We start from the raw sequence: 26,756 nt of genomic DNA, 5'->3' as shown, positions 1-26,756 counted from the left end.
ACTCCTCAATCTCAAAAAGAAGCCTTCACCAGAAAAGTTAGTATGACAGATATAATTCTTTCTGTAGCTTTAAGATGCTGCTGCATGATTTGTGCTGGTCATTAGAAGAGATTTCATAGAATCATAGAATAGAATAGAATCATAGAATAGAATCATTTAGGTTGGAAAAGACCTTTAAGATCATCCAGTCCAAACATTAACCTACACTACCAAGTCCACACTAAACCAATCAAGGGTAGACTAGACTAAACCATGTCCCAAAGTGCCACATCTACCCGCTTTTTGAACACTTCCAGGGATGGTGACTCCACCACCTCTCCGGGCAGCCTGTTCCAATGCTTGACTACCCTTTCCATGAAGAAATTTCTCCTAATTTCCAACCTAAACCTTTAATTGAAACCTAAAACTTTAATTGCAAGCATTCCTTTTCCATCTTTTAAATCCACTAACTAATAAGTATCTTGCTGAAAATGCTTGTATTCTGAGATTTTCTTAGAAAAGCTTTCTGCTCTGCTTTCATGATTGTTCTCCATTGGGAAGAATTATCCATCTCTTCTTTAAAGCCTAGGACTTCTTCCTTCCTTCCATGGTGATGCTTTCTGTATTCCTGAGGCCATCATATTTGGAAAACTCAGATTAAGTTCTCTTAAAAAAAAAAAAGAAAAAAACCTCTATTGGCACATATTCTGTCACTCTTCTCCAGCTGTCCGGTACTCTCTGACAAAGACATGATACAGCTGAGATTCAAGGTTCTTGAATTGAGTTTTCCTGTTCACTTGTTCCAGTCTCCACCAGGAATTCTTCACTGATATTCTGATGGTATTTAAAAAAAAAAAAAAAAAGGGATAAATAACAATGGTAAAATTGGTGTGGTGGGTTGACCCTGGCTGGATGCCAGGTGCTCACCAAAGCCACTCTATCATTCCCCCTCCTAAGCTGGACAGGAGAGAGAAAATACAACAAAAGGCTCATGGGTTGAGATAAGGAGGTCACTCAGCAATTACCATCACAGGCAAAACAGACTCGACTTGGGGAAATTAATTTATTACCAATCAAATCAGGGTAGGATAATGAGAAATAAAAACTAATTCTTAAAACACCTTCCTCCCCCACTTCCCTTCTTCCCAGGCTCAACATCACTCCCTATTGCTCTACTACCAGCAGTGCAGGGGGATGGGGAATAGGAGTCGCAGTCAGTTCATCACACGTTGTCTCTGCTGCTCCTTCCTCCTCAGGGGAGGACCCCTCACACACTTTCCCTGCTCCAGCATTGAGTCCCTTCCATGGGAGACAGTCTTCCATGAACTTCTCCAACATGGGTCTTTCCCATGGGCTGCAGTTCTTCACGAACTGCTCCAACGTGGGTCCCTTCCACGGGGTGCAGTCCTTCAGGAGCAGACTGCTCCAGTGTGGGTCCCCCACGGGGTCACACGCCCTGCCAGCAAACCTGCTCCAGCGTGGGCTCCTCTCTCCATGGGTCCACAGGTCCTGCCAGGAGCCTGTTCCAGTGCAGGCTTCCCATGGGGTCACAGCCTCCTTTGGGCACAGCCACCTGCTCCGGCGTGGGGTCCTCCCCAGGCTGCAGGTGGATATCTGCTCCCCCGTGGACCTCCATGGGCTGCAGGGGCACAGCCTGCCTCACCGTGGTCTTCACCACGGGCTGCAGGGGAACCTCTGCTCCGGTGCCTGGAGCTCCTCCTCCCCCTCCTCCTTCACTGACCTTGGTGTCTGCAGAGTTGTTCCTCTCACATATTCTCACTCCTCTCTCCAGCTGCAGTTTGTGTCCCTGTGTGTTTTTTTTTCTTTTTCCCCCTTCTTAAGTATGTTATCACAGAGGCGCTGCCACCGTTGCTGCTTGGCTCGGCCCTGGCCAGTGGCGGGTCTGTCTTGGAGCCGGCTGGCATTGGCTCTGTCGGACATGGGGGAAAACTTCTAGCAGCTTCTCACAGAAGTCACCCCTGTAGCCCCCCCGCTACCAAAGGCTTGCCACACAAACCCAATACATTTGGGTTCCATAATTGCAAACTATAGAGCAAATTGTGAAGAAAATCTCCTCAAACAGAAATCTTTGAAGGGAAGGATGCATCATGAAATGGGTACAGCTACTTTTGAATTGCTTTTATTTTCATTTTAAGATGGTAAAGATCCTTACTGCAGCTACTAATTTTAATGTCAAAAAAACCCCACCAACAGGACTGAAACATAACTGCAATTCCCAAAAGTTTGCTATGGGTGGAAATAAAGATATTGTCTAGAACAAGAAATATAATTACTGTACTTGGAAACAGCAGAGTCATTAATATGCAGAAGGTGTGCTCAGGGCTGAGTTAGAGGTTTGGGGTTTTTTTTTCCTTAAAAGTAGGAGCATGTATTTTTAAACAGAAGTGGATTATCTTAATCCATAATTACTGGACCAGAATGAGTAAAATTTAGTAGCTCTACATATTTCATTTTACCTACTGTCCAAGTTGGTATATGGGTTTTAAAAGTTGCATGTTTTCTCTGGAAACAGTCCTTTCTATTTGAAAAAAGTATTTATTTCCAGAACCCATTCATGTTCAGCAGAGAAATGATCATAAAGATCCCAATTAGCTCTGTTACAGTTTTCCTTCATGATAGAATATGATGTCTGAGATGAGTAATCTGGCAGGATCAATTCTGTCTAACTAACTTAAGCAGATACTGAAACACCGTGCTGCTTTAGCACCAAGTTGTTTTCTCAAAGGAAAGGCTCTCTGGCTGTAAGCTCTGTATTTATTTTTACACTAGTGCAATCTACACTTAATTGCCTACTTTTATGTGAATATACCCACAATGAACCCATACACCTTAAAAAGCTAACTGCCTTTGGTGTGTAACGTGTGGATCATTATCATCCATATGACTTCTCACCATAAGGTGAGACAGTCCTTTAAATTAACCAACACTCAGATTTTCATGCACATGTGTAGCTCACCTTACTAGCCTGAAGGAATAAATACTTTCATTATCTGATGATGGGTAATGCAATTAATACCTAAGCTTGCTAGACCAGGCGATAATAACTAGAGTTCAGCTGAAAGTTTCTGGGGAGAGCAGACCTGGGACAGACTGCCCAATAGAAAAACCAGAGGAAAGCTAGTGAGGAGTCTTTTGCTGGGCAGCTCTCTGAGGCTCCCCAGGACAGATCTGATCAAGAAATCTGTGGAGAGTGGTCACCTTTTAAGATGCTCTTGGCAAAGGGGAAGGTTGCTCTAATTTGGATTTTCTCAACAAGAGAGGGCTGAGACAGGGAGGGTGACCAGCAACAGGCAGACTGAGGCAGCAGTGGGGAAACAACATCAAATGGATAAATGTACCAACATACTTGTGGTACTTCTTCTGCATTACAGCACAGAATATGTGCTGTGCTAGACTCCGCCTAAAGTGGAGCGCCCTATATCTAAGGAGACAGACTCTTTGGGGTCATAAAATAATGATGAGGTTTGGCCCTGTTTTTTTAATTCTTAAGCCATCAGTCACCTGTACACAAGAAAACTAGGTTGATTTTTTTTTAGATGTTTTTAACATGGCTTCTATTTCTATTCTTACAGTTTCTGCCTGCAATCAATTGCAGGTTCTAATAGAGGCTGTGTTTTGAAAGCTGTCTGTAAAACCAGGGGATCATCATATGCTCTAGTGCCTTAATACTTCTGAGCAGCAGCCACTGCTCAAAAGCCTCGTTACGAGAAAGTAAAAGTCTGAAGCACTGCTTGGAACATTTTGTGAGATGGCATTAATACCCTCTCAGTCTCTAAAAGGCTTTTCTTTTGCTTCACTAAGATTCATGGTGGATGATTTGACTCTGTTCCAAATACTGCCTGGGGGTTGCTGATAGGGAAGGAAATACTTTTTAAAGGGTTTTTCAGAACTGACAGCTTTGAATTCTCAGAATTAGTAATTCAGCCACTCATAAAGGGAACATGGAGCATGCCATTTTCACTGCATGTGTAAACACAGGGCTAAGGTACTGCAACAGTGGGAGAGAAAGAGCAGAAAACCTGGTAGGCTCAGGGTCCTGTTGGAAAAGCTGTAAAGCAAGAAGGATCTCATCTCCTTGTGCCTTCCTCCGCTTCTGGGCCCCTCACTACAAGAAAGACATTGAGGTGCTGGAGCGTGTCCAGAGAAGGGCAACAAAGCTGGTGAAGGGTCTGGAGCACAGGCCTTATGAGGAGCGGCTGAGGGAACTGGGGTTGTTTAGCCTGGAGAAGAGGAGGCTGAGGGGAGACCTTATCGCTCCCTACAACTACCTGAGAGGAGGTTGTAGTGAGGTGGGTGTTGGTCTCTTCTCCCAAGTAGTTAGCGATAGGACGAGAGGAAATGGGCTCAAGCTGCGCCAGGGGAGGTTTAGGTTGGAAATTAGGAAAAATTTCTTTACGGAAAGAGTGGTCAAGAATTGGAACAGGCTGCCCAGAGAGGTGGTGGAGTCACCATCCCTGGAAGTGTTCAAAAAACGGGTAGATGTGGCACTTGGGGACATGGTTTAGTCTAGTCTACCCTTGATTGGCTTAGAGTAGACTTGGTAGTGTAGGTTAATGGTTGGACTGGATGATCTTAAAGGTCTTTTCCAATCTAAACGATTCTATGATTCTATGATTCTATGAACTCAAAACAGGACAAAGGCGTAGGAAAAAGGCTGGAGCATTACACTTAAAACTTGAAATGGGAGTCTTTCGGGGGTGTTACTGTGAATAGCAAATACCTGAGCAGATCAAAGTTTATGTTTTTCTTGTTCACTTGCTTTAAGATGCTGTGCATTAAAATGTCTAGAGTCCTCCTGCATGACCTCTTCTGCTGTTCAATATCCGCATTTCTCTGTGGACATTCCAAAAGGAACTTACTGGGTCAGCACCAGTGGTTTGTTAGTTATACCACAAATCCTGCTTTTTCTGCCTTGTCCTTAAAAGGATAGATTTTGCTTATAGTTAAGTGGTGGGGATGGGGAGTCCTGGGAGTTGCATCTCCTCAGTCTCCTGATCTGTGTTACATTCCCACACAGCGGGTTATTTAATCTAATCTGTGGGAATGTACACAGCCATTTGTTTACTGTATTTGCACTCAGTAATCAAGCCTTAATGAAAGTTTGCAACAGTCCAAAGATATAAATAAATATTGTGAAGGATTGGTAGAGCTATTCATGGGAAATGTAAATTCAAACTCCATTGAGAAATGTGTATTTATCAGTGGAAAGGCTTATAGTTGACTGATAGTTGGCAGCCATGCAGTTCAGGCCTATTAAAATTCAGGGAACATATGTTGTAATAAATCCGTTATCAATCTAGCTGACTAAGCACTTAGTGCTTGGCCACTAAGTAACTCTTCAGTGGGCAACGTGTAAAATTGTGACCTAGCGATATTGCAAATTGTAACAGAGGCTGGGACTTCATAACCCTGTATGAGTTATATGTACATCTCTCTGACTTAATTTTATGGTTTAGGGATATATGGCTAAAATCTCTTTGAAGCCTTCAAGTTGTGTATGCAGAGTCGGGGAGTGGAAGAGATGAATGTGATTGCAGAGTGTGGTGTTCAGCATGGGTAGGACGAGATCCTGGGTTTCTTACTTTTCTTCTGTTGCAGGTGGAGAGAGAGAAGGCCATTCTCCTGGCCAACCTGCAGGAGTCTCAGACGCAGCTGGAACACACCAAGGGAGCCCTGACCGAGCAACACGAGCGAGTCCACAGGCTCACGGAGCACGTCAACGCCATGAGGGGGCTGCAGAGCAACAAGGAGCTGAAAGCTGAGCTTGACGGTGAGAAGGGCCGAGACCCCGGCGAGGAAGCACACGACTATGAAGTGGACATCAATGGCTTGGAGATCCTAGAATGTAAATACAAAGTAGCTGTTACTGAGGTGATAGACCTTAAAGCAGAAATCAAAGCCTTAAAGGAGAAATATAATAAATATGTGGAAAACTACACTGAAGAGAAGGCCAAGTATGAGAGCAGAATCCAGACATATGATGAACAGGTGACAAACCTGGAGAAGTCGACCAAGGAAAGCCAGGAAAAAATGGTCCACATGGAAAAGGAATTGCAAAGGATGACAAGCATAGCAAATGAAAACCATAATACCCTCAACACCGCCCAGGACGAGCTGGTGACGTTTAGTGAGGAGCTGGCTCAGCTTTACCATCATGTCTGCCTGTGCAACAATGAGACACCCAACAGGGTCATGTTGGACTATTACAGGCAAAGCAGAGTCACCCGCAGCGGGAGCCTGAAAGGACCAGACGACCCTCGAGGTCTCCTTTCCCCCCGGCTCGCCAGAAGGGGGGTGGCATCGCCTGTAGAAGCCAGGACCCCGACCGAGCAGGTGACGAAAGAGGTCACGGAGCCTGGCAAGGAACAGAGCCCGACAAAAACACCTACCATTTCTCCTGTTATCACAGCCCCTCCTTCCTCCCCCGTCTCCGATACCAGTGATATCCGCAAAGAGCCGATGAACATCTACAACCTCAATGCCATAATAAGGGACCAAATCAAGCACTTGCAGAAGGCTGTTGATCGGTCGCTGCAGCTGTCGCGCCAGCGTGCTGCAGCTCGGGAGCTGGCGCCCATGATCGATAAAGACAAGGAGGCCTTAATGGAAGAGATACTGAAACTGAAATCACTCCTGAGTACAAAGCGAGAGCAGATCGCAACCCTGAGAGCAGTGCTGAAAGCCAACAAGCAGGTAAGATGCTAATAAAGCAGTCAGTCGGGAACATCTGTTATTTATACAGGTCACTTACAAGCTTTCCCAGGAGTATTTCGGAGGAGAGATTTTACTCACAGGTTATTTAGCCTCTCACTCAATCATGGCAAAGGCAGACCTTTCTTCCCTCCCTCCCTGCCTCCTCTTTAAGCTCTTTAGCTCTGCTTTTCTCAGCACCCACCATTCACCAAGGTCACAGGCAGAAGAGACTTTCCTGTCGAGCGAGAGAAAAGCAGAGCGGCAGGGAGGGATTAGCTACCACGGAGCTTGATGCACAGGCATGTTGCTAGTATTATTGCAAAATGATAAAATCACCAACATTGGAAGAGGCGCTCAGGGGCGTGCTTACCCCTCGCCAGGGCAGGTATTGCTGGAGCGGTGGGGAGGGCAAGCGTAGGGGAGACCACCTGGGCCAGCACCTCAGCAGCTGCAGGTGGCCCTGCTGATGGGATGTAGAGGGGCAGATGGTGCAAACAACCCATTGCATTCTTCTTGGCTCTTGGTAATACTCCACAGGCTGCAAAACTTGAATGCCCCCCAGCAAATTTAAGGGAATTAAAAATAAATGCCACAAAAGCTAAGGCGCGCCTCAGGAAAAAAGTGGCAGGCGTAAGTGTGGCCAGTGGCTTTGGACTGTACAGAAGCTGGGCGTTTCTTTAACAAGACAGCAGGTGAAATGTTATTTTCATTATAGGTGGTTGGAATTTTTTTTAATGCTTTTTCTTTTTAGTCAGAAGTAATTTCTCCTGCTATTGTCACATTTTTAATCCTTTAAGAAGTAAAATCAAGGTTTTATTTTTCTTTCTTTTTTCTTTTTTTTCAGAAAAAGGACAACATCACTACATGATAAAGCTGACAAACAGTAACTGCAGTTTTTTATTTTGAGAAGGATTCATTCTAAAGTTATATTTTTAACATTTTATATCAAATGCCAAAAGAGGACCATGTAATGGTGTGTTTTTCAAGGGTACTGACAATGTTTTTGCATAGTATATCCTCCCAAGCCCTTTGTATCTATGCCACATGAGGGCATGAATCCTGGTTAACAGCTTGGGATACTATTAGCTGATGACACTGATGGGATTTCAGTGTTAAAATTCCCAATAGTCAAGTAGTCTGAAGTTACAGTTTCAAGTTTAATTGATTGTTGGATCTGTAACTGCATTTCTAGAGTACTGGGGATTTTTAAATTGCAGCAATATTTCAATATACATTGAGTCTTTTATAGCATTTCCTCCCCTCCAGTACAACACATGTTAAATATTAATTCAAGTAATTAAATACCATCTCTAGCTAAGCAGTAATAGCAGTGAGCAATTATATGTGGATTTTCCATGTAATTAAAATGTAATTAGGATGTAATTGAGGTATATGGGTTTAGATTCCAAGTTAAAGATTTTTTTCTACTAGCATAGAGCTATCATTTTTTTTTATACTACCAGAGAATCTAGCTCAGTCTTGGTCTTTATTGCTGTCAGAAATAAAGCATCATCCTAAAGTTTGCTCACTGAAATGGGAAAGACAGATTTGCTGAGTAAGGTGGTGTTATTAATTAGACTTTTATTTATTGGATAGCAGCATAGATATTGGTAACTGTACAACTGGGTATAGAATCTTGCAATACTGTTCATGCAAACCTAATAACAACATCCTCAAACTTTCAAGTTAAAAGACATAATAATACAAAAGGATAGGAGAAATTTAAAGTTACAGAGAAGGGGGGGTGAGTTTTATTATGTGCTAGCAGTACCGCCAGCCTCAAGTGTATCCCAGGATCCAAAGCACATCTCATGTTCAAAAAACATGAATCAAGATTCATCCCCTTGAGTTCTTCCTCTCCAAAATAATAAGTTTTTAAGCTGTAATATGCTGGGGATATTTCTCCTTTGTGGGTTTCAGTATCGATGAGCCTACAGAGGACATCTGGTTCAGTTTTTCACATTTGCTGCAGAACCATAAGAGCTAGAATTTTCATTTGTTAAAAACCTTCCTCGAGCCCTCATGAAGCTGATGTTAATACAAAACTGTGTCTTTTCATCCCTTATGTAGTACGGCAAACTGCCCGAGGTAGCAGGGGAGAGCTGCAGCAGGCCCCTGCCAGAGGGAAGCCCACAGCTGGTGCGGGGCTGGATGCAGCTCTTCGTGCTTCGTAGCAATACTGTTACCAAACACCTGTATTTGTTAGCACTCCAAAGAGAGACGCTTTAGGTGAAGCTTTTTTGGCTGAAATAATATTGGAAAGCAAGATGAGCACCATCAAATGCACTGTCAAAATGGCAAGACCTGGCCTTCCCAAAGAATCTCGCCATTCAGATCCAGGAGGGAAGACCATCAGCAGGTCCCTGGGTCTGGTATTTCGGGCTGTATTTCGGTAGGGAAGTCACACCCTTAACCAGGGAAGCACGGGTGCTATCTAGTGACCACCAGAAGTCATTGCAACAGCAAATTAAAACGAGAATTGTACAGTTTTTCCTGGCAGTACACTTCGTCACAGTGCACTGACATCCTCTGTTACCCAGGTACACAGGGGCAAATGGTTCACCGGAAGAGAAAAAGAAGAGAGTTTCTGCCTCCCGACTTGAATTGTGTTCACTTCTCTTGGCAATAACTTACCCAACTGCAGAAGAGCCCTGAAGGACTCTCTCCTCCTGCTGCAGTGGGCCTGGCCCTCCAGCAGTGCAGCTGCACCTTTTAAATCTTTAACAGCATACAATAAATTTCTGTTTGAACCCGACAAGGTGTTGCCTAGTTTAATGCATTTGGCAATACCTCATGATATTTTTTTATCAGGCTGTATTATCTTTAGTAATATTTATATCTTATATAAATATTGTATATAGTTATATAATTATATTTATATAATTATATCTTTATATATTTATATACATAAATATGTATATCCTTAGTAATATTTTCAAATAAGCATTAAGCATCAGGCTGGGCCGCAGACGGAATGGACAAAACCCTGTAACACAAAAAAGAGAGCAAGATTTGCTCTAAGAAGCTGCAAACCTAAGCCCAGGAAAATGGATTATTAAATTAATTGTTCGTGATAGCAAGGCATATATATCTTGATAGCTTGCCTGCTTACCTGGTCTTGATTTATGTATCCATTTATTTGTAGCCATAATTACTGTGTCAGCACCAGTTTTGTGGAGCAAACCCAAGTAGCATTAGCATTACCAAGTAGCATAAATTGTAAGGTAATATCAAATTAATGATATAATAACTTTTAGGACCAGTTCAATAATGGTTTTGATTTCTACTAACATTCAGAAAGCAAAGCTGCCTATGAGGGGAATTTAATAACCTGAAGCTCTGATTGAAAAATGATCGGTTGTTCTCATAGGTAAATAGTCGATGGGAAGGGCCTGAGTCAGCAAGACCTTGACATCTGTATTGGCCGTAACTATGGTGTCTCCAGCTCCCATAACTGAGATACCCATAAAAGTCCTTCAGAAAAAATAACTTGATAACCCCAGACATACAGTACCTCATCTATAAACAAGTGCCCTGATATTATATAGACAGAATACAGTAGAATTTCTGCTGGGAAAGTGAGGCTGCATGGAAAGATCCAGTACCATGTATGATTTCTGCACTAAGACAGCAGGCTACTGTTCTGCTTTCTCGTGTGAAAAAATAAAGTACTTAGCACTGTAGGACTTAATATTCTTTCAGAAACAATTTTTTTACTTGGTTTGCTTCTCACATTGCTAATATAAAGTAAATGGGATATGAACTTGTCTTAGAATGGGAATATATAGAGAAAATGAGGTTTGTTCATGTATTTCAGGACTCAGGTAGCAACTTTTAGGCAGCTGGATTTGGGCATCTCTTCTGTAAAGATAAGGATGTCGTTAGTTCTGGCAGTGCCTCGGGTCCTGGGCTTGGGTGTGTGCCCACCTCAGCCTGTGCGGCTCTGTGGCTGGGTTTTGGGGATGGGGTTGCTGAGCTTTGCACGCCCCAGCTCTCTCTTCCTGGATAGTGTTTCACACCCCGCAGGAGTCCGGGTGTCAGAGCTCTCTGCTCCCTCCCAGCCTTGCTGTCAGCTCCGGGTGATGTCCTCTGCACAGAAAATGCTACATGCTCTGCAAGCCATTAATCCTGTGTCTCCAGGCAGCTCGCTGAGTGGCTGGGTGGTGCGTTCGCCCAATTCCTCTGCATGACTGGTCCCCTGTCAGGAGTGTCATTAGCCCCTCTCCTGACTTATTGCGTTATTTACTTCACTGAAGAGTAGTCAGACATTTTTCTGTGTTTTCATCCTTTTCTTGTGCTCTCCATTTCCATGTGTGTTGCTCAGAGGTTGCATTTTTATGTGGAGCAAAGTTTCTCTTAACACAGTTTTGTAGTTAACCACAGCTTAAACCCAAATGCTTCAGAAAGAGCTGTTAAAAACAAAGCCAGGGCATCTGCTTCCTTCTGGTACCCACTACTTGGGGATGGAGACTTTTATTTGCCCCATCCTTCCTTTCACAGGACTCTCTGAATGCACCCTTTGCCCCAGGTTTTTAAAATCTAGATTATCCCACAGGTTTCAGGCACAATCACGCGTATGTGGTTCAATGGGCACAATTTTGGAGATTGGCTGAGAGGGGGAACAAATAGAAATAATCTAGACTAGAGCAGCTGCTGGAGGAAGAGTAGCATGAAGCTATGGCTTCAGTTCATTTTGTCCCTGTTACTCTTGCACAGCCTAGCAGTACAGCTGAGGTGAGCAGACACACAGGTACCTCTGAAAGATGGAGTCCAAGCTCCCCTTCTCCCCTCAGCCCCACTCCCCATCACACATTCTGGCTCCAGGGTGCTTCAGGCAAGTGTTCTGCCTCTTCAGGCTCCCCAAACTGGCTCACAGTAAGCACAGAAGGAAACCACCCGTTGTGCAAAGGGGAGGGATGGGGAAAGGCTGGGTAATTATTCTTTTGGTGACAGCTAGCCAACATAGATTGACTTGGCTGCATTGTAAAATGTCATCCTCAGAGCCAAGGAGTCCAACAGCAAATGGCTTCAGTCAGCCTCCAGGTCCCAAAATGATGAGTCGTGGGTAAGCTGAGCACCCGCAGTGTCGGGCGCCCACCAGCACTTACAAGGACCTCCTGAGCCTCATGCTAAAGCAATGCACTCCTGCTCTGCTGGCCCCGGCTGCCTGTCTGCAGGTTTCTAACTGAAGCTCCCCTTGCTTGCTTCCCCCTTCTTTCTCTTGCCTCTTAAAAACACATTTTTGTTAGTTTTATTTGCTTCGCTAGTAGAGCACTTTGTGCCCATTCGTTCTTCACTGTGGAGACTTTCAGAAGGGAGACCCTCGACAGCCTGCAAAGGGGTGTGTTCAAAAGATTGTCTGGTGCGTGGAGAGCCACCAGGCACTTCCAACAGGTTTTGCAATTTCTGCTTCGTTTTCTATATGTTGGTTTATAGTAAACTCTAAAAGGTAGAAAAAAAAAAGTTTGAAGATTTCACACAGTCATTCCTCTGTTACCTTTATTCACCAACTAAATTATATTTCTAAGTTATTTTTCATCATGTAGTGTTACATTTCCATTTAACTTACCCTGACATCCAGACTAAAACATAGGGATCAGAATGATTTGCCTGATCATTGTGCACAGTTTCAGTGATGTGTGAAGTATTTGGTTTACATGGAATATGTAATCCCACTGCTGAAACAATATTTTTTTTAAAAGTCTAGCGTTAGGTAGCACATATCTTTAACTCATTTTCATTCCTAAACAAAGGAAAATCTTTACATGAATTCTGTATTCGAAGATGAGTTATGATAGGTTAAGGGACATAAGGCTGCATTTCTCTTACAAAGCAAAGACATCTGAATTCCTGCCTTAGGGGCAAAGCAGAACTCAGTTGGAGCTACAGAGTCTGCCTGTGCTCTCATAAACCACTTCTGCCTCATTAGTGACCTGAAAATTCTTAAATAAATCTGATTTAATCCTATCTGTTAAATAGGAATTTGTCCTCTGATGCACTATTTCCTAGATTTCCCTTCACAAAAGTAGTTTTATTAAACATAGTTAATCCTTCTTCTCCATGTTAATTTATGAGTGTACATTTTTGCTCATGACTGAAAACAGATAGAAAGCTGACGATTTCTGCTTTATCCTGCCAAGGCGTAGGATGGTGTCTACCATCCTACATTATACCAAAGCATATGTCAGCAAGGTAGAGAAAAGCTGCATTTATTTGAATATATCCCCAAGTGGTTGATTTTTTAACATATAGTCCTGATGATTTCAAACTTGGCATGGAAAAACCCATCTATTTAAATTGACAGGTAGTTACTAGTGATTTTTTAAAATATCTTCTCTCAGTGTAAACTAGTGTGAAAGTAGAGAAAACATTATTAGTGAGTGTACAATTGGGAAAAAAATTGAGTTGTTTTTTAACGCCGCCATTTCTAACTGTGCTATTTCCCCAGACACAAATGAATAGATTTGTATTTTAGTAGGAGGTGGTAATATGTCCTTTTGCTAAGAGACATTGTTAGGGGGAAATGTATTGAGTTTCAGAAAACTGAGTTTAAAATAGGTTTCCAGCTGTTCGGCCATTACCATCTTTTGTCACGTCCTCTTGCTGGTGGCTTTAACCTAATGTTCTTCTATACTTCCCTCCCCTGGTGATGGCTCAAGAACCCACAAGATCAACAGGGGAAGCTGATTGCCTATATGAAATGCTGCAATTTATTATGCACTAAGTGAAGTGAAAAAACAACCATAACCCCCCGCCCAATAAATGTAAAAGGAAGCTTTTTTTTTCTTCGTTTCATTCAATGGCGATAATTTTAAATGTCTCATAGCAGCAGTAGGTATAAAGCCTCTATAAAACTATGTATTTTGAATAACTTCAAAATGATTCCAGACTTCATAAGTAAGGCAGAAGGTTCAACTCTTGCAGAAATAAGACATATGTAATATTAAAAGCAGTAGGGTAACACATTAAAGAAATGTAATGGACAAAATTGAAAAAAAAAAAGGAGGGAGCAGAAAAAATGAAAGAATAGGATGACTATAAGCCCTTGCTTTCCTATTAAATGAAAATTGTAATTTACACCTTTTTTGTTCTTTTTTGTAGTGGTTAAAACTGCCAAAATAATGCTGTTTTGCACGACAGCAGGCATTGCCAGTGCTCAGACATAAAAGCAAGCTGTCAGGTCCTAGCAGTCGCCTCGCCCAAGGAAAGCTTCAGCTGGCAGGAGTCATGAGGCAAAACACGTTGGTGCCCACCTTGGCTACAGAGGCCAAGTCTCACGTGCTGTGCGTCCGGTTTGCGATGTGGTTGTGGGACACACCCCTGGTTGTTTACTGCAGCCCAAACAACACAGTAGCAACTCCTTAAGCTGTAGTAACTTGCTCACTTGCCTGAGCCCTCAGCGTACAACTGCACAGTTTTGCAGAGACATTTAAGGTATCAGGTTGTTGCCAGTGCATTGAAATTGGCTTTGTCCTTTCAACTGCTTTCTCCTTTTCCTGTTTTCATGCAGTACAACTTGAAAGAAGACATTAAAGGGTGCAGTGCAATGAAGCTCAGGTCTAACTGTCTTTTACTGTATGAATGAAGGAGGAACTCTAAAGTAAAATCAAACATGGCATCTTAGCTGTTATTAGATATCTGTCTCATAAGCATATATCCTTGTTTGTGCTTTCAGACAGCTGAAGTGGCACTAGCCAATTTGAAGAATAAATACGAAAACGAAAAAGCAATGGTGACTGAAACCATGACCAAACTACGGAATGAATTAAAGGCTTTGAAGGAAGATGCAGCAACCTTCTCATCCTTGAGAGCAATGTTTGCAACCAGGTAAGGGATATGGTTCCACCATCTGGCTGAGCACTGTAAAAGTAATTATGTGTGTGCTAAGTGAGAACAGGCTTAGCTGTGTATGTTGGGTGCTTAGGAGGAGAGAGAGAAATTATTTTCTGCAAGGTCAGGTGTTTGCTGGATGAAGGTGAAGGAGTCTTGGAGTGCACACTGTGAAAAAAATGCAACCTTTCAAGTGCTACTGAGATGCGTGTCTTGGAAAATAAAGCTGGAGAATAGCAATGTCCATACAACCTTGAGGGAAGTGTTATATATGCCAATATCAACCTCCAGTATATTTGCATTTATAGGGCTTTTTAAAGTGGAAATCAAATAGTAGATTTATGTGGCTGATTTTCACATTCAGAAGTATGCAGTGATTCTGTCATGTAAAGCTATCGTACGGTTAATGATGATCTTCAGAATCCCATGTTTTCATTATCGTGAGATTTATTACTTACCACTAATAAAATCTATTTCATCAGCCAGACTATGCTGTAATCCAGCACTAATAATTGTAAGGCCACTGCAATTTCCCATTCCAGCATGAATTCTTATTTTCTCTCGCTGTGATATTCAATTTATTATCTTCTCCTTCACAGGATAAGAGTTTCACTTATCTAATGTAACACAGTCCTCCTGGCAGGACAGTAATTAATCATCTCTCATCTTTCCTCCTCCCACCCCTTCTTCAGAAGAGCTTTTGGTTTTAGCTGCTTTTTAAAAGGTTACCTAAAACTAATTTTTTTTTAAAGATCCAACACTTTCATTAATAAATTCTTAATTCCCGAATATGCAAGGAAATTAGATCCTCAGGAAATTGTTCTGTTATATCAAGGCATTTTTTCCCCTTATGGCCAAACACAATGCAGATTTCTTGCTTGTGCTTTAGTCCATAAGTGATAAGACATCTTCATGCCTCATGCCAACATCTCTCCAGTGCTCCCTGCGATACATAGGTGCCATCTCACCTCTTCCAGCCTTCTAAGGTCCTTTGTTGCTTAGTGACAGTGGCAGCAGCAGCTGGCAGAGGTGGGAAGGAAGGAGAAGGGACATTTACATGCTGTGGCATTGGTGCTGTGTACAAATTCATCACAGGTTCATCATCAGAAGAGTACATGTAGTGCCATAATGGAAATGAAGAACCAGCTCAGCAGGTGGTGTGAACCAAGGTAGCTCCATTGATTTCATTGGCATCTAAAGATTTTCTTCAAGAAAGTGAAGTGGTGTGTGTGTGTATATATTAGAAATGCATGTGTTGATCTTTATTTGCAAGCTCATTATTCTAGGAGATACATGAATGTACTAACTCTATAAGACTACCTGGAAAGCTGCTAACTCCAGAGGAGAGGAGTGGCATCATGAGCATAAAGCAAACAAGGGTCTTGTGTGGAGCATAAATCATCAACCTATGAGGCAAAAGACGTTTGCAAAGATTTAGAAGTTGTTACTTAAAGGGAATGCCAGGTTGTTGGTGTATTGAATATTCTTTACCCTATTTGAGCATCCTGAGTGCATGCTTCTGTTGGGTTTAAGGCATATCCTAAAGCTGGTGGAGACAGCAGCATCTTTTCTGGGAGAATTAGGCTTAAAGGGAGCCATTCATCTAGATGCCTTTTCTAGATATTTTGTGTGTAGGATGCAATGAAGCTTCTGTTTCTCTTCTATGAACTATAAAGAGAATCTGGGTGACTGGCCGAGTTACAGATTTCCACTTTGTGAATATCTAATGTCAGTAGAGAAAATTCCACCCAAAGCATCTACTGCTGCTGATAAACTCCATGCAGTACTGATTAAACACTCACTGTGTGGCCTGTGGAACGTATCCCTGCCATGAGGTTGTAAGTTTTGCCCATTATTTTCTGAGCACAGTTACAAAAAATCGTTCACCGCAAGGTCTTGCACTTCAGTGTGCTCCTATAGATTTTTCTGTTGTAAAATATTCCTTTTCCTTCCTTACCCTGGAATCTAATGGCCTTTATAATTAAATCAGTCTTCCTAAATGTACAAATCATTGACTCATTCTGAATACTCCATTTGGAATAGTATTTGTTTAAATGACAGAGAGCTGGTATACTATAGATGTCTGTTCAAGAAGAGAAATCTGTTTGAAAATACAAGGCTGTAAGATTCTTCATGCAGTAACAATTGATGCAATAGCAACCTTCAGCATAAAAAAGCAATTGTTTAGTCTTCTGTTGAATAAACCAGTGGTTTCCATGGTTATCCTGCATCACATGGTACTTCTGAATTTGTACTGTCAGGAAAATATCTCTCTGATAGTAGAGTTATATTATAGATCTGAAAATCATTTCATATACTGTTTGATAAAGCAATATCCTTTCTCTTTCATAAACCATCCTTTTCTGTTCATTTGGTCCCCAAACAGATTTTCATTCCGGTGCTGAACTGTATGGTTTCTTCCTTAAATGCACTGGATAAAGGTCATACCATGTTATAAGGAGAGCAGAGCACACCTGTTTCTGGTCTGAACAGCAAATACAACACTTTCCTCCAAAGCTCCCCCATGCAGAAAGCAGGAGCCATCCTTTTTCCGTGATTTCCCCTGACACTTGTGCATCCTTCCATTCCTTAAGGTCTTTCTTCAGTTCTTCTCTCCTCCTCCTCAAAAGTCCTTCTGTCCTGCTTGTACCTCTACTTTTGCTCTTTTTCCTTCTGGGACTGTTTTTTTCCCAATCCATAGTCTCTGTGATTCTGATCTCTACAGCTTCCTCCTTCCCTCTTCATTAGTCTTGTGATCCCTTTCTGAATTTCTTTCAGACCTGCCAAGAATACGTCCTCAATACAGTTCAAAATCCCTTTTCCCCAAACACCTGCCAGCCTTGTTTAATATCTTTATCGATGACCTGGATGAGGGGATTGAGTGCACCCTCAGTAAGTTTGCAGATGACACCAAGTTGGGTGGGAGTGTTGATCTGCTGGAGGGTAGGATGGCCCTGCAGAGGGACCTGGACAGGCTGGACCGATGGGCTGAGGTCAATTGTATGAGGATCAACAAGGCCAAGTGTCGGGTCCTGCACTTCGGTCACAACAACCCCATGCAGCGCTACAGGCTTGGGGAAGAGTGGCTGGAAAGCTGCCTGGCCGAAAAGGACCTGGGGGTGTTGGTAGACAGCCGGCTGAACATGAGCCAGGAGTGTGGCCAGGTGGCCAAGAAGGCCAACAGCATCCTGGCTTGTATCAGGAATAGTGTGGCCAGCAGGAGCAGGGAGGTGATTGTTCCCCTGTACTCAGCACTGGTGAGGCCGCACCTGGAATACTGTGTCCAGTTTTGGGCCCCTCAATACAAGAAAGACATTGAGGTGCTGGAGTGTGTTCAGAGAAGGGCAGCAAGGCTGGTGAAGGGTCTGTAGCACAGGCCTTATGAGGAGCGGCTGAGGGAACTGGGGTTGTTTAGCCTGGAGAAGAGGAGGCTGAGGGGAGACCTTATCGCTCCCTACAACTACCTGAGAGGAGGTTGTAGTGAGGTGGGTGTTGGTCTCTTCTCCCAGGTAGTTAGCGATAGGACAAGAGGAAATGGGCTCAAGCTGCGCCAGGGGAGGTTTAGGTTGGAAATTAGGAAAAATTTCTTTACAGAAAGGGTGGTCAAGCATTGGAACAGGCTGCCCAGAGAGGTGGTGGAGTCACCATCCCTGGAAGTGTTCAAAAAACAGGTAGATGTGGCACTTTGGGACATGGTTTAGTCTAGTCTACCCTTGATTGGTTTAGTGTGGACTTGGTAGTGTAGGTTAATGTTTGGACTGGATGATCTTAAAGGTCTTTTCCAACCTAAATGATTCTACGATTCTATGAAAAAAGAAAAATAAAGCAAGAGTCTATAAAGCCTTCTTTTCTGTGGGATGCATGGGGTTGGCAGAGCTGAAGTTCCTGTTTGATGCCAGGGCCATGTGCTGGCCATCAGATTTGCAGCTCCTGCCTTTAGCCTGCTTATTTTGTCCTGGACTGCTTCTGGTAGTCCCAGACCAGAAAAAATGGTGAGAGCCTTTCCGGCCCCTCTTGTCATTTCCCCTCACTCCAACCCCAAGTCGTTGACCCAGGCAGGAGCTGTGGGAGTGGGAAGCACTCATCCAGAGGACAAATGAAACACATATTCTTTAAACCATTAGTTTTCCCATCTAGAGCAGGGGTTTTCCTGGGAGAGGAAGGAAAATGAAGTCTAGTGCTGAAGGAGAGAAGGAACTACTTTTAAAGCAGGATCCTAACGGGATTCAGAAAGCTAACTTTACTGAGTCCTTACGTATGCTTGCTTTCCCAGCCTAGAGATGCTCAAAAGGAGAGAGCAAGAAATATTACTTACTATATTGCCACAGTCCTGACACTTCATGCACTGATTTTATTCTCCATCCATCAAGGCATTTTCTTAAGATTAATATTTAAAGAAAAAGGTGTGCTGAAGAGATGGACTAGGACGTTCGGACAGGTCCTGGAGCTATCCTAGATGAGAAAACATTTATGAGCAGAAAAGAATTATGCTTATATGGCTCAAGCAGGGATCTGTCACTGTCAGTGTTGCTGGGTTTTAGCTCAAGCTCTGCTATGATTTATGTTACCTAAATTATGCATAAGCCTGACTTGGCATTTGGTTTGCATTCCTAGACAAGAGAGATAGATGGAACTAGAAATCCTTTAAACTCCTATATAAGCTTCTTGGATCAGTTCATACAAAATAAGTGGGCTTATGTGTCTGTCTGCTTCCTTTCTGAGACAAGAGAAATGAGAAATAGGTGAAATCTTGACTTTTGCTCTGGCAATAAGTAGACCAGCAGACAGCAAGATAACAGTGCAGTTTATTTAATAGTCACTTGCAGCTTACACCTGTCCTGGGGCAAGGGAGAAATTGGAAAAGAGCTCTGACTCAGGAGGACATAATTTAACTTTTGTTATTCACTATCATTGGAGTACTTCTGAAAGACCCGTTCAGAGCCTGGTGCATCCTGGAGCCCTGCTCAGTCCGTAATGGTCTGTGCCATGCCAGAAGTCATCTCTCTTAGGAGCTCTTAGCCTTTTTCTTCATTGGTATGCTGTGAGACTTCACAAATGCTTATAAAACGTGTGGGCAAAAGGCAATATGGATGTGTGTAATGCTTTTTTGTTTTTTAATTGGAAGCACTTCTCTTCTTATCCCACACTTGTGTGTAGCAGGGAATATTTCAGTGAAGGAAGTGCCATGGCTGCAGGCAGTAACTACCTCCCACTACATGGAATAACCTTCACTGTTGCAGACTTCAAGGAGATCTGATGCTGTTAATTCAGCAGTTTCTAAAGTTAATTATGGCCTTTGCTTGACTGATTTAGGTTTAACCTTTCTGAATGCTGTTTCTCAAAAAAACCCCACATGCTTGAGCAAAAAAACACAGAGACAATGGACCATGTGTTTGTGAAAAATAGTAGGAAACTTTGAGTCTTGGTAGAGGTCAGATGACTGGAACCACCCAAACACTGCAGTGAACTGCCAAAAATGTGGGGTTGCTGTTAGGGGGAGACTTCTAGGAAGGGCTTATAATTAATCAGAACAGTTGGAAAATGTTGTATTAACAAGATTGGTTTTGTCTCGAGTATGAGGCCAGCTAACAGCACCTAATATATCCAGGTTTCTAGGGCCAGCTTGTTATAGTTCATAGCAGGTAACAAAAAGTAGGTTTGTCTAAGTCTGCTTTAATAATATCCACCTTCATGGAGCTTGTTTCTTAACTGCTCAGTTACGCTGTTCTACAAAGCAGATGCCTAAATACCAAGAACACATCCTAAGGCCTGAGGAAAACCAATCTTTTTCCAAAACCAAAATTGGCTTATTGGCATACTAAAGCAAGGCAGTTCATTCCTGTAGTGGCACTGTGCCACAGGTGTTGCTGCATGTGTTACTTTTTAAAATTTTCAACAGAAAACCTATTTGGAAAATGTCTCCTACACAAAGAGGAAAGCAGGAGCGAATAAGAGAGATGCATACAGGATCCGTCTGGTTACAAGAGTAAGTCTTTAAAACTCTGATAACACAGACATTATAGTGATTCCTATTTCAAATGAATTGAATTTCATCTCCAGAATGCTGATTTCATTCTAATGTCTCTGTCAACGAAACTGGCTAAAGCATCAATCGATATCTCATGGCTTGGAGCAGAAATAGGTGTGCAAGTTGGCTTTAAGCCAACCAACATTTCAGAAATATCTCTCTTCCTCAAGGCTTGAATAGAAACAGTCATGCTTATCAAGGTCCTGTAGAAGAAAGATAATACTGAAAGTGTAGATGAAACTATGTCTGACTTAGTAATTTTTCTTCCAGTGCCTGAATTATTCAAAAGGAGAGTGCAATATATATGTGTGAGTGTTTGTGTGTGAAGAATAACTATGAATTTTCAAGTATACTTTATTTCTGTTTCCCAAGAAGATTAAAGTTTCAGAGAAATTTTCATCTCTCAGTTTGCAATAATTCAAAAGTTTATTTTTGAGGCATTTTGAGAAGGAAAACTAAAATTATTTTCTATTTTTGTTTTCTGTGAGTGATACTGATAAAGTTAAATCCTCATCCGTTACACTATTGTAATTACACAGCAAAGCTATTTAGATTTATACAGATCACATGGGGAGGAGATTTGACAAAAACTGCATCATTTAATATGAAAACTTCCTGGATGTTGCCACAAATGTCCAATGGTCAGACAGTACTGCTATCTGTGAATCATTTCGCTACTGGTATACATTTCTCACTTTTGGTTTTTACTGATTAGATGGTCTATTGTTAACAAACTGAAGCTATTTCACTTCAAAAAGTGACTAAGACCATACTGAAATGCCTTGCTCTTCCTGTTAATTTTATGAATCATTGTTTAAAGCGGAACTAAATTGAATTCAGTCTTAAATGCTAACAAAATAATGAGAAGGGTGGTTTTATTTCAAAATCTTCTGAGACCTAAAGCAAATGAAAATGATACAGTTTTTCATGCAGATAAAAGAGGCTGAGGGTTAAAAATGAGTAGGTGATCATAGCAATAGATACCTGAGCACACCTCTAAGAGATTCAACAGTAAATGTGAAATAACTTCCAGGTGCAGGGCTTCCTGAATAGTACCTCTTTAATCAGTTAACAGTGGCAAACAACTGAGGGCTTCTCATTTCACAAAATCTGATGTGTCAAGTGTTCAAAGTACTTGCAGTCTTTCTTTCATCATTTTTATTAAAAATATTTTGCATAAGTAGATATTACAGTCTATGAAAAATAATATTATCTAAGTAGTAGACATTCTTATCCCCGGTGAGTTACTAGCTGAACCAGCTGCCAAAATTGCTATTTGTCGTCTAACCTGGAGATAATCCCAAACCTTCCCTACAATTGCTCGTTATCTGCATTAGAAACATATCATGTTGTCATAGACTACTCTGATATTCTAGATACATGTTCTCCTGCTGAACAAGAAGTGTTAGCACTCAGACCCAAGTCCAAATTTGTTCAAAATGGGAACAGAAGAATTCAAACTGTCTGCTTCCAGGGTTAGTTTTGGCAAAAGCTTCGATGTGAATTTGTCCCTGTAATTGCGGCCTGGGAATGTGATCACCAGTAGGGTTGGTTCGTGGACTCGTTCCCCAGATTTCTGCCTTGTTTGTTTTCCCAGGTGTGATGAGTATGTCACGCAGCTGGATGAGATGCAGAGGCAGCTAGCAGCTGCGGAGGATGAGAAGAAGACCCTAAACTCTCTGTTGCGCGTAGCTATCCAGCAAAAACTTGCCCTTACCCAGCGACTGGAGGATTTAGAGTTCGACCATGAGCAGTCCCGACGCAGCAAAGGCAAGCTTGGAAAGAGCAAGATCGGCAGCCCTAAAGTAAGTGAGGAGGCATCAGCCACCGTGCCAAGCATAGACACTTTCTTCCTGCATAGTCAGGGCCCACAGCAACCAAACTTACTGGTCAGCAGTGGCACTCAGAGGAAAAGGTATGCATGCAGAGATCTTTACAGTACAGTGCAGTGGCCAGACTTTCATTAAAGTCTTTCACTGAATTGTAAACATTATAATTCTTTTTTTTTTTTTTTCGTACTTTGACTGGGGAGAAGGAGGTGGGGAGAATATGAATACAAAATTCAAAGGCTGGCAACATGTCGTTCTGATCCACCTACTCACTATGTTATTTCCTCCTCCTTAATGCAGTGTTTTGAACTGTATTCTGTCAGTGTCTCAGTGCATCTTGTATGTCTTTAATATTAGTGTGAATGTATTTTCTTTAACAAGTATTCCTTAAGTTTTCCTTAAAGTTTTCCGTAACGAGCATCTGAAATAAAAAAAGGATTGTGGTCTATGAGCATTTCAGCGCTTAACACAAAAGAAACTGCATCTCTTTGTTAAGCTCTGGTGCTCGCTTGTTCTTCATCAGCGCGAAAAGAATATGGATGTGTTCGCATGGGAGCAAGCAACCTTTTGAAGGGGGATGGCTGCCATTCATAACCTAATGCAAATATTTCACTGTTCAGGCAGTGAGTTCTCGTCTTGTGACTGCCCTGCCAAAGCTCTGTAGGTGTGGGGATCTCCATGGTTCTGAAGAGGAAAAGGACTCTCTGTTAGAGAAGTCCTAGATAATCATTCCCTTTTCTTGTATGCTCTAGTCACAATGCAAAACCAAGAGAACATTCAGGGAGCCTTGTACATGTCGACTCCAGGATGCTGAGATATAACTCAACCTCCTGTCCTCCTCCCCTAATATGAACCAAGATTTCCAATGCAGGCAAGGTGCCCTGCTGTGGAAATGACATGGGGTGGCAACACTAGTTTGTTTTTACCTGTTAAGCAAATTAACGTGATGTTGTCATTCATGAGGCTTTGAAAGGTAATTAAAGTAAAACTCTTTTGTTTCCATATGTATTTTTCTTGGATCTCCTGCAAGACAATTCTCACCTTCCCTTTGTGATCAGAGCCATCCCAGGACTTCAGGGACCTACCTCCAGAAATTATTAAGAGCCCCCCCTCATCCCGCCTCCACAGAATCATATCTTCTGAGGGGCCCCCCTTCCATGAGTGAATTCATCCATGGGCACCGTCTCAGCAAGGAAAAAAGGTTAACCGTGGCCACACCAGGTAAACATTTTTTCCTTGGGTGCATGTGGTGCTGAGTGGTTAGCAGAGCAGGGGACCCACCCAGGACTGCAGATGCAATCTAATTTGGGCACCTTCTTGAGAACTGAAAAGCAAAATGTCTTCTCCTCTGTCACCTGTGGCAGGAGATGACATTCTGCCGGCAGCAGTCCAAACTGGTTGCGCATGCAGTGGGGAAAAAGTCCTGCTGTGGTATAGGTGGGTGCCGTTCCGCTGGCATCCACAGAGGCTGCACCCCTGTGCCTGGGTGGTGCTTTGTCTGGTGGTTGTGTTGGTAGCCCCCATGGAAGACACAAACCCAACGGGACAGAGGAGTCAGATGTGTGAGGACCAGCAAGGGAGAGACTAGCAGTGTGCACAAGCCTATGCAGCATCCGTCTTCTGCTCACCCTGGAGCATTCAATCAGGTTTTTCTAAAGGGTAATGTTAAACTCACAGAAGGTTTAGTTTATATAAATTGAGTCATGAAGTTTATCTTCGCAGGAAGCTTTTGCTCTTCATTTCCTGCCAAAATGTAGTATCCGCTTCAAACAAGGCGTAGAAAGGAAATGCAAACTGGATTGCCATTTCAAAGGTTGTGACATCTTTCTTCTCCTGACAGACAAGCTAATAATTACTTTTCTTCTGTGCCTGAGCGGAACTTTTAGCCTTTAAATGTGCACACTCTTGTCTGGTGGTAAATTTTTTCATTCTTTGTTATGAAATTTGTTATACACAAAAAGCATAAGTAGAAAATATAAAAGCTAAAACCCCTAAAGTGGTTTCTGCTCAGGTAAATGTTTATTCTGGAAAGCTGAGCAATAGCCTATAAGAGGTTATATCTCTCACTCAGTCCCAGCAATATCGCAGCCGCCTTTGAGTAGTGCCATGCAAGTAACGCCCACTCAGAGGACAAGTGTAAAACTGCAGAGAGTCTAAACAAGACATTTTCCTAAGGAGTGTTGCACTAAATAAATCAAAGAGCTGGCTTCCGGGGAGAAAAAGGCGGAGAGGGGGAAAGAAGCAAAGACTTTAAAATGTATAAAATGAATGGTACTGATCTTTCAGCAATTCCTTTGTATTCTGTTGGCAGTGGAAGACCACATGCTTGTTTTCTACCCCGTAGAAAGGAATCTGTTTCCTAAACACTGGCAGTGTCTCTTGTATTCTTTCCACTTCGTCCTACAACAGAATAAGGATTATTTTCTTTCTGATGGACATTCACATCTCTTTAAAGAACTGGATTTTGCATTTTCTTTATAGCCAAACTCCCCAGTTTGGAAATGCGAGGTTCTAAGCCCCAGAATGGCAATCTTGTAAAATACAATTTAAAATACTCTTCTAATTGCAATTGTACTTCCCATGTACAATTTACAGGAGTGCCAGGCCAAGGAGAACCAGATTTTAATCCAAGGACTGGATGACCTTTGTGTGAAGAACACTGACTGTATATTGTAAATGCAGTTTAGTGGTTGGAAGAAGTAATGATTTTAAAAAAGAACTGTGCTCAACAGATAGGTAAACAAAATTTACTGTATTGCAAAATTGTTAGTAAAATGGTAAAGTACGTGATCTTTGAATTTGGGACTCTGGATCCTGACTGCCTTTGTGCGTTAAATTTTTTTTTCACTATTTTCATGGACCAGCATCTGATATAGAATCATAGAATCATAGAATCATCTAGGTTGGAAAAGACCTTTAAGATCATCCAGTCCAACCATTAACCTACACTACCAAGCCCACTCTAGACTAATCAAGGGTAGACCAGACTAAACCATATCCCGAAGTGCCACATCTACCCGTTTTTTAAACGCCTCCAGGGATGGTGACTCCACCACCTCTCTGGGCAGCCTGTTCCAATGCCTGACCACCCTTTCCGTAAAGAAATTCTTCCTAATCTCCAGTCTAAACCTCCCCTGGCGCAGCTTAAGCCCATTTCCTCTTGTCCTATCGCTAGCTACTTGGGAGAAGAGACCAACACCCACCTCACTACAACCTCCTTTCAGGTAGTTGTAGAGAGCGATAAGGTCTCCCCTCAGCCTCCTCTTTTCCAGGCTAAACAACCCCAGTTCCCTCAGCCGCTCCTCATAAGACTTGTTCTCCAGACCCTTCACCAGCTTCGTTGCCCGCCTCTGAACACGCTCCAGCACCTCAATGTCTTTCTTGTAGTGAGGGGCCCAAAACTGGACACAGTATTCCAGGTGCGGCCTCACCAGCGCCGAGTACAGGGGGACAATCACCTCCCTGCTCCTGCTGGCCACAGCATTCCTGATACAAGCCAGGATGCTGTTGGCCTTCTTGGCCACCTGGGCACACTGCTGGCTCAAGTTCAGCCGGCTATCTACTAACACCCCCAGATCCTTTTCGGCCAGGCAGCTTTCCAGCCACTCCTCCCCAAGCCTGTAGCGTTGCATGGGGTTGTTGTGACCGAAGTGCAGGACCCGGCACTTGGCCTTGTTGAACCTCATACAGTTGGCCACGGCCCATCGATCCAGTCTGTCCAGGTCCCTCTGCAGGGCCATCCTACCCTTGAGCAGATCGACACTCCCACCCAATTTGGTGTCGTCTGCAAACTTACTGAGGGTGCACTCGATCCCCTCATCCAGATCATTGATAAAGATATTGAACAAGACTGGCCCTAAAACAGAGCCCTGGGGAACACCGCTCGTGACCGGCCGCCAACTGGACTTAACACCATTTATCACTACTCTCTGGGCTCGGCCACCCAACCAGTTCTTTACCCAGCGAAGAGTATGCCTGTCTAAGCCGTGAGCTGCCAGCTTCCCGAGGAGGATATTATGCGAGACGGTGTCAAAAGCTTTGCTAAAGTCCAGGTAGATGACATGCACAGCCTTTCCATCATCTACCAGGCGGGTCACCAGGTCATAGAAGGAGATCAGGTTGGTCAAGCAGGACCTGCCTTTTGTGAACCCATGCTGGCTGGGCCTGATCCCCTGGTTGACCTGTACTTGCCTGTGGAGTTCGCTCAAGATGAACCTCTCCATAATCTTCCCCGGCACCGAGGTCAGGCTGACAGGCCTGTAGTTCCCCGGGTCCTCCTTCCGGCCCTTCTTGTAGATGGGCGTCACATTGGCAAGCCTCCAGTCATCAGGGACCTCCCCTGTTAACCAGGACTGTTGATAGATGATGGAAAGTGG

At 42.9% G+C, this 26,756-nt stretch overlaps 1 protein-coding gene across 7 annotated transcripts in view; it reads left to right on the top strand.

Annotated features, from left to right (window-relative positions):
* Positions 1–26,756, top strand: part of BICD1 (BICD cargo adaptor 1) — a 202,878-nt gene that overhangs the window by 154,850 nt on the left and 21,272 nt on the right. For 2 of the 7 annotated variants that reach the window (XM_075712268.1, XM_075712280.1), the window contains exons 5-8: positions 5,599–6,693; positions 14,369–14,520; positions 22,149–22,466; positions 23,411–23,601. In XM_075712268.1, the coding sequence (XP_075568383.1) occupies positions 5,599–6,693; positions 14,369–14,520; positions 22,149–22,466; positions 23,411–23,601 (1,756 nt within the window). Of the gene's footprint in view, positions 1–5,598; positions 6,706–14,368; positions 14,521–22,148; positions 22,467–23,410; positions 23,609–26,756 lie in introns of those variants that run through there. The other 5 variants (XM_075712288.1, XM_075712275.1, XM_075712302.1 and 2 more) reach the window with 5 other exon arrangements.

The sequence above is a fragment of the Pelecanus crispus genome, chromosome 1 (genome assembly GCF_030463565.1).
Source record: "Pelecanus crispus isolate bPelCri1 chromosome 1, bPelCri1.pri, whole genome shotgun sequence".
In the NCBI taxonomy this organism is placed as follows: Eukaryota; Metazoa; Chordata; class Aves; order Pelecaniformes; family Pelecanidae; genus Pelecanus; species Pelecanus crispus.
The sequence above is the reverse complement of the archived record's forward strand: the minus strand, read 5'-3'. Positions and strand labels throughout refer to the sequence as shown.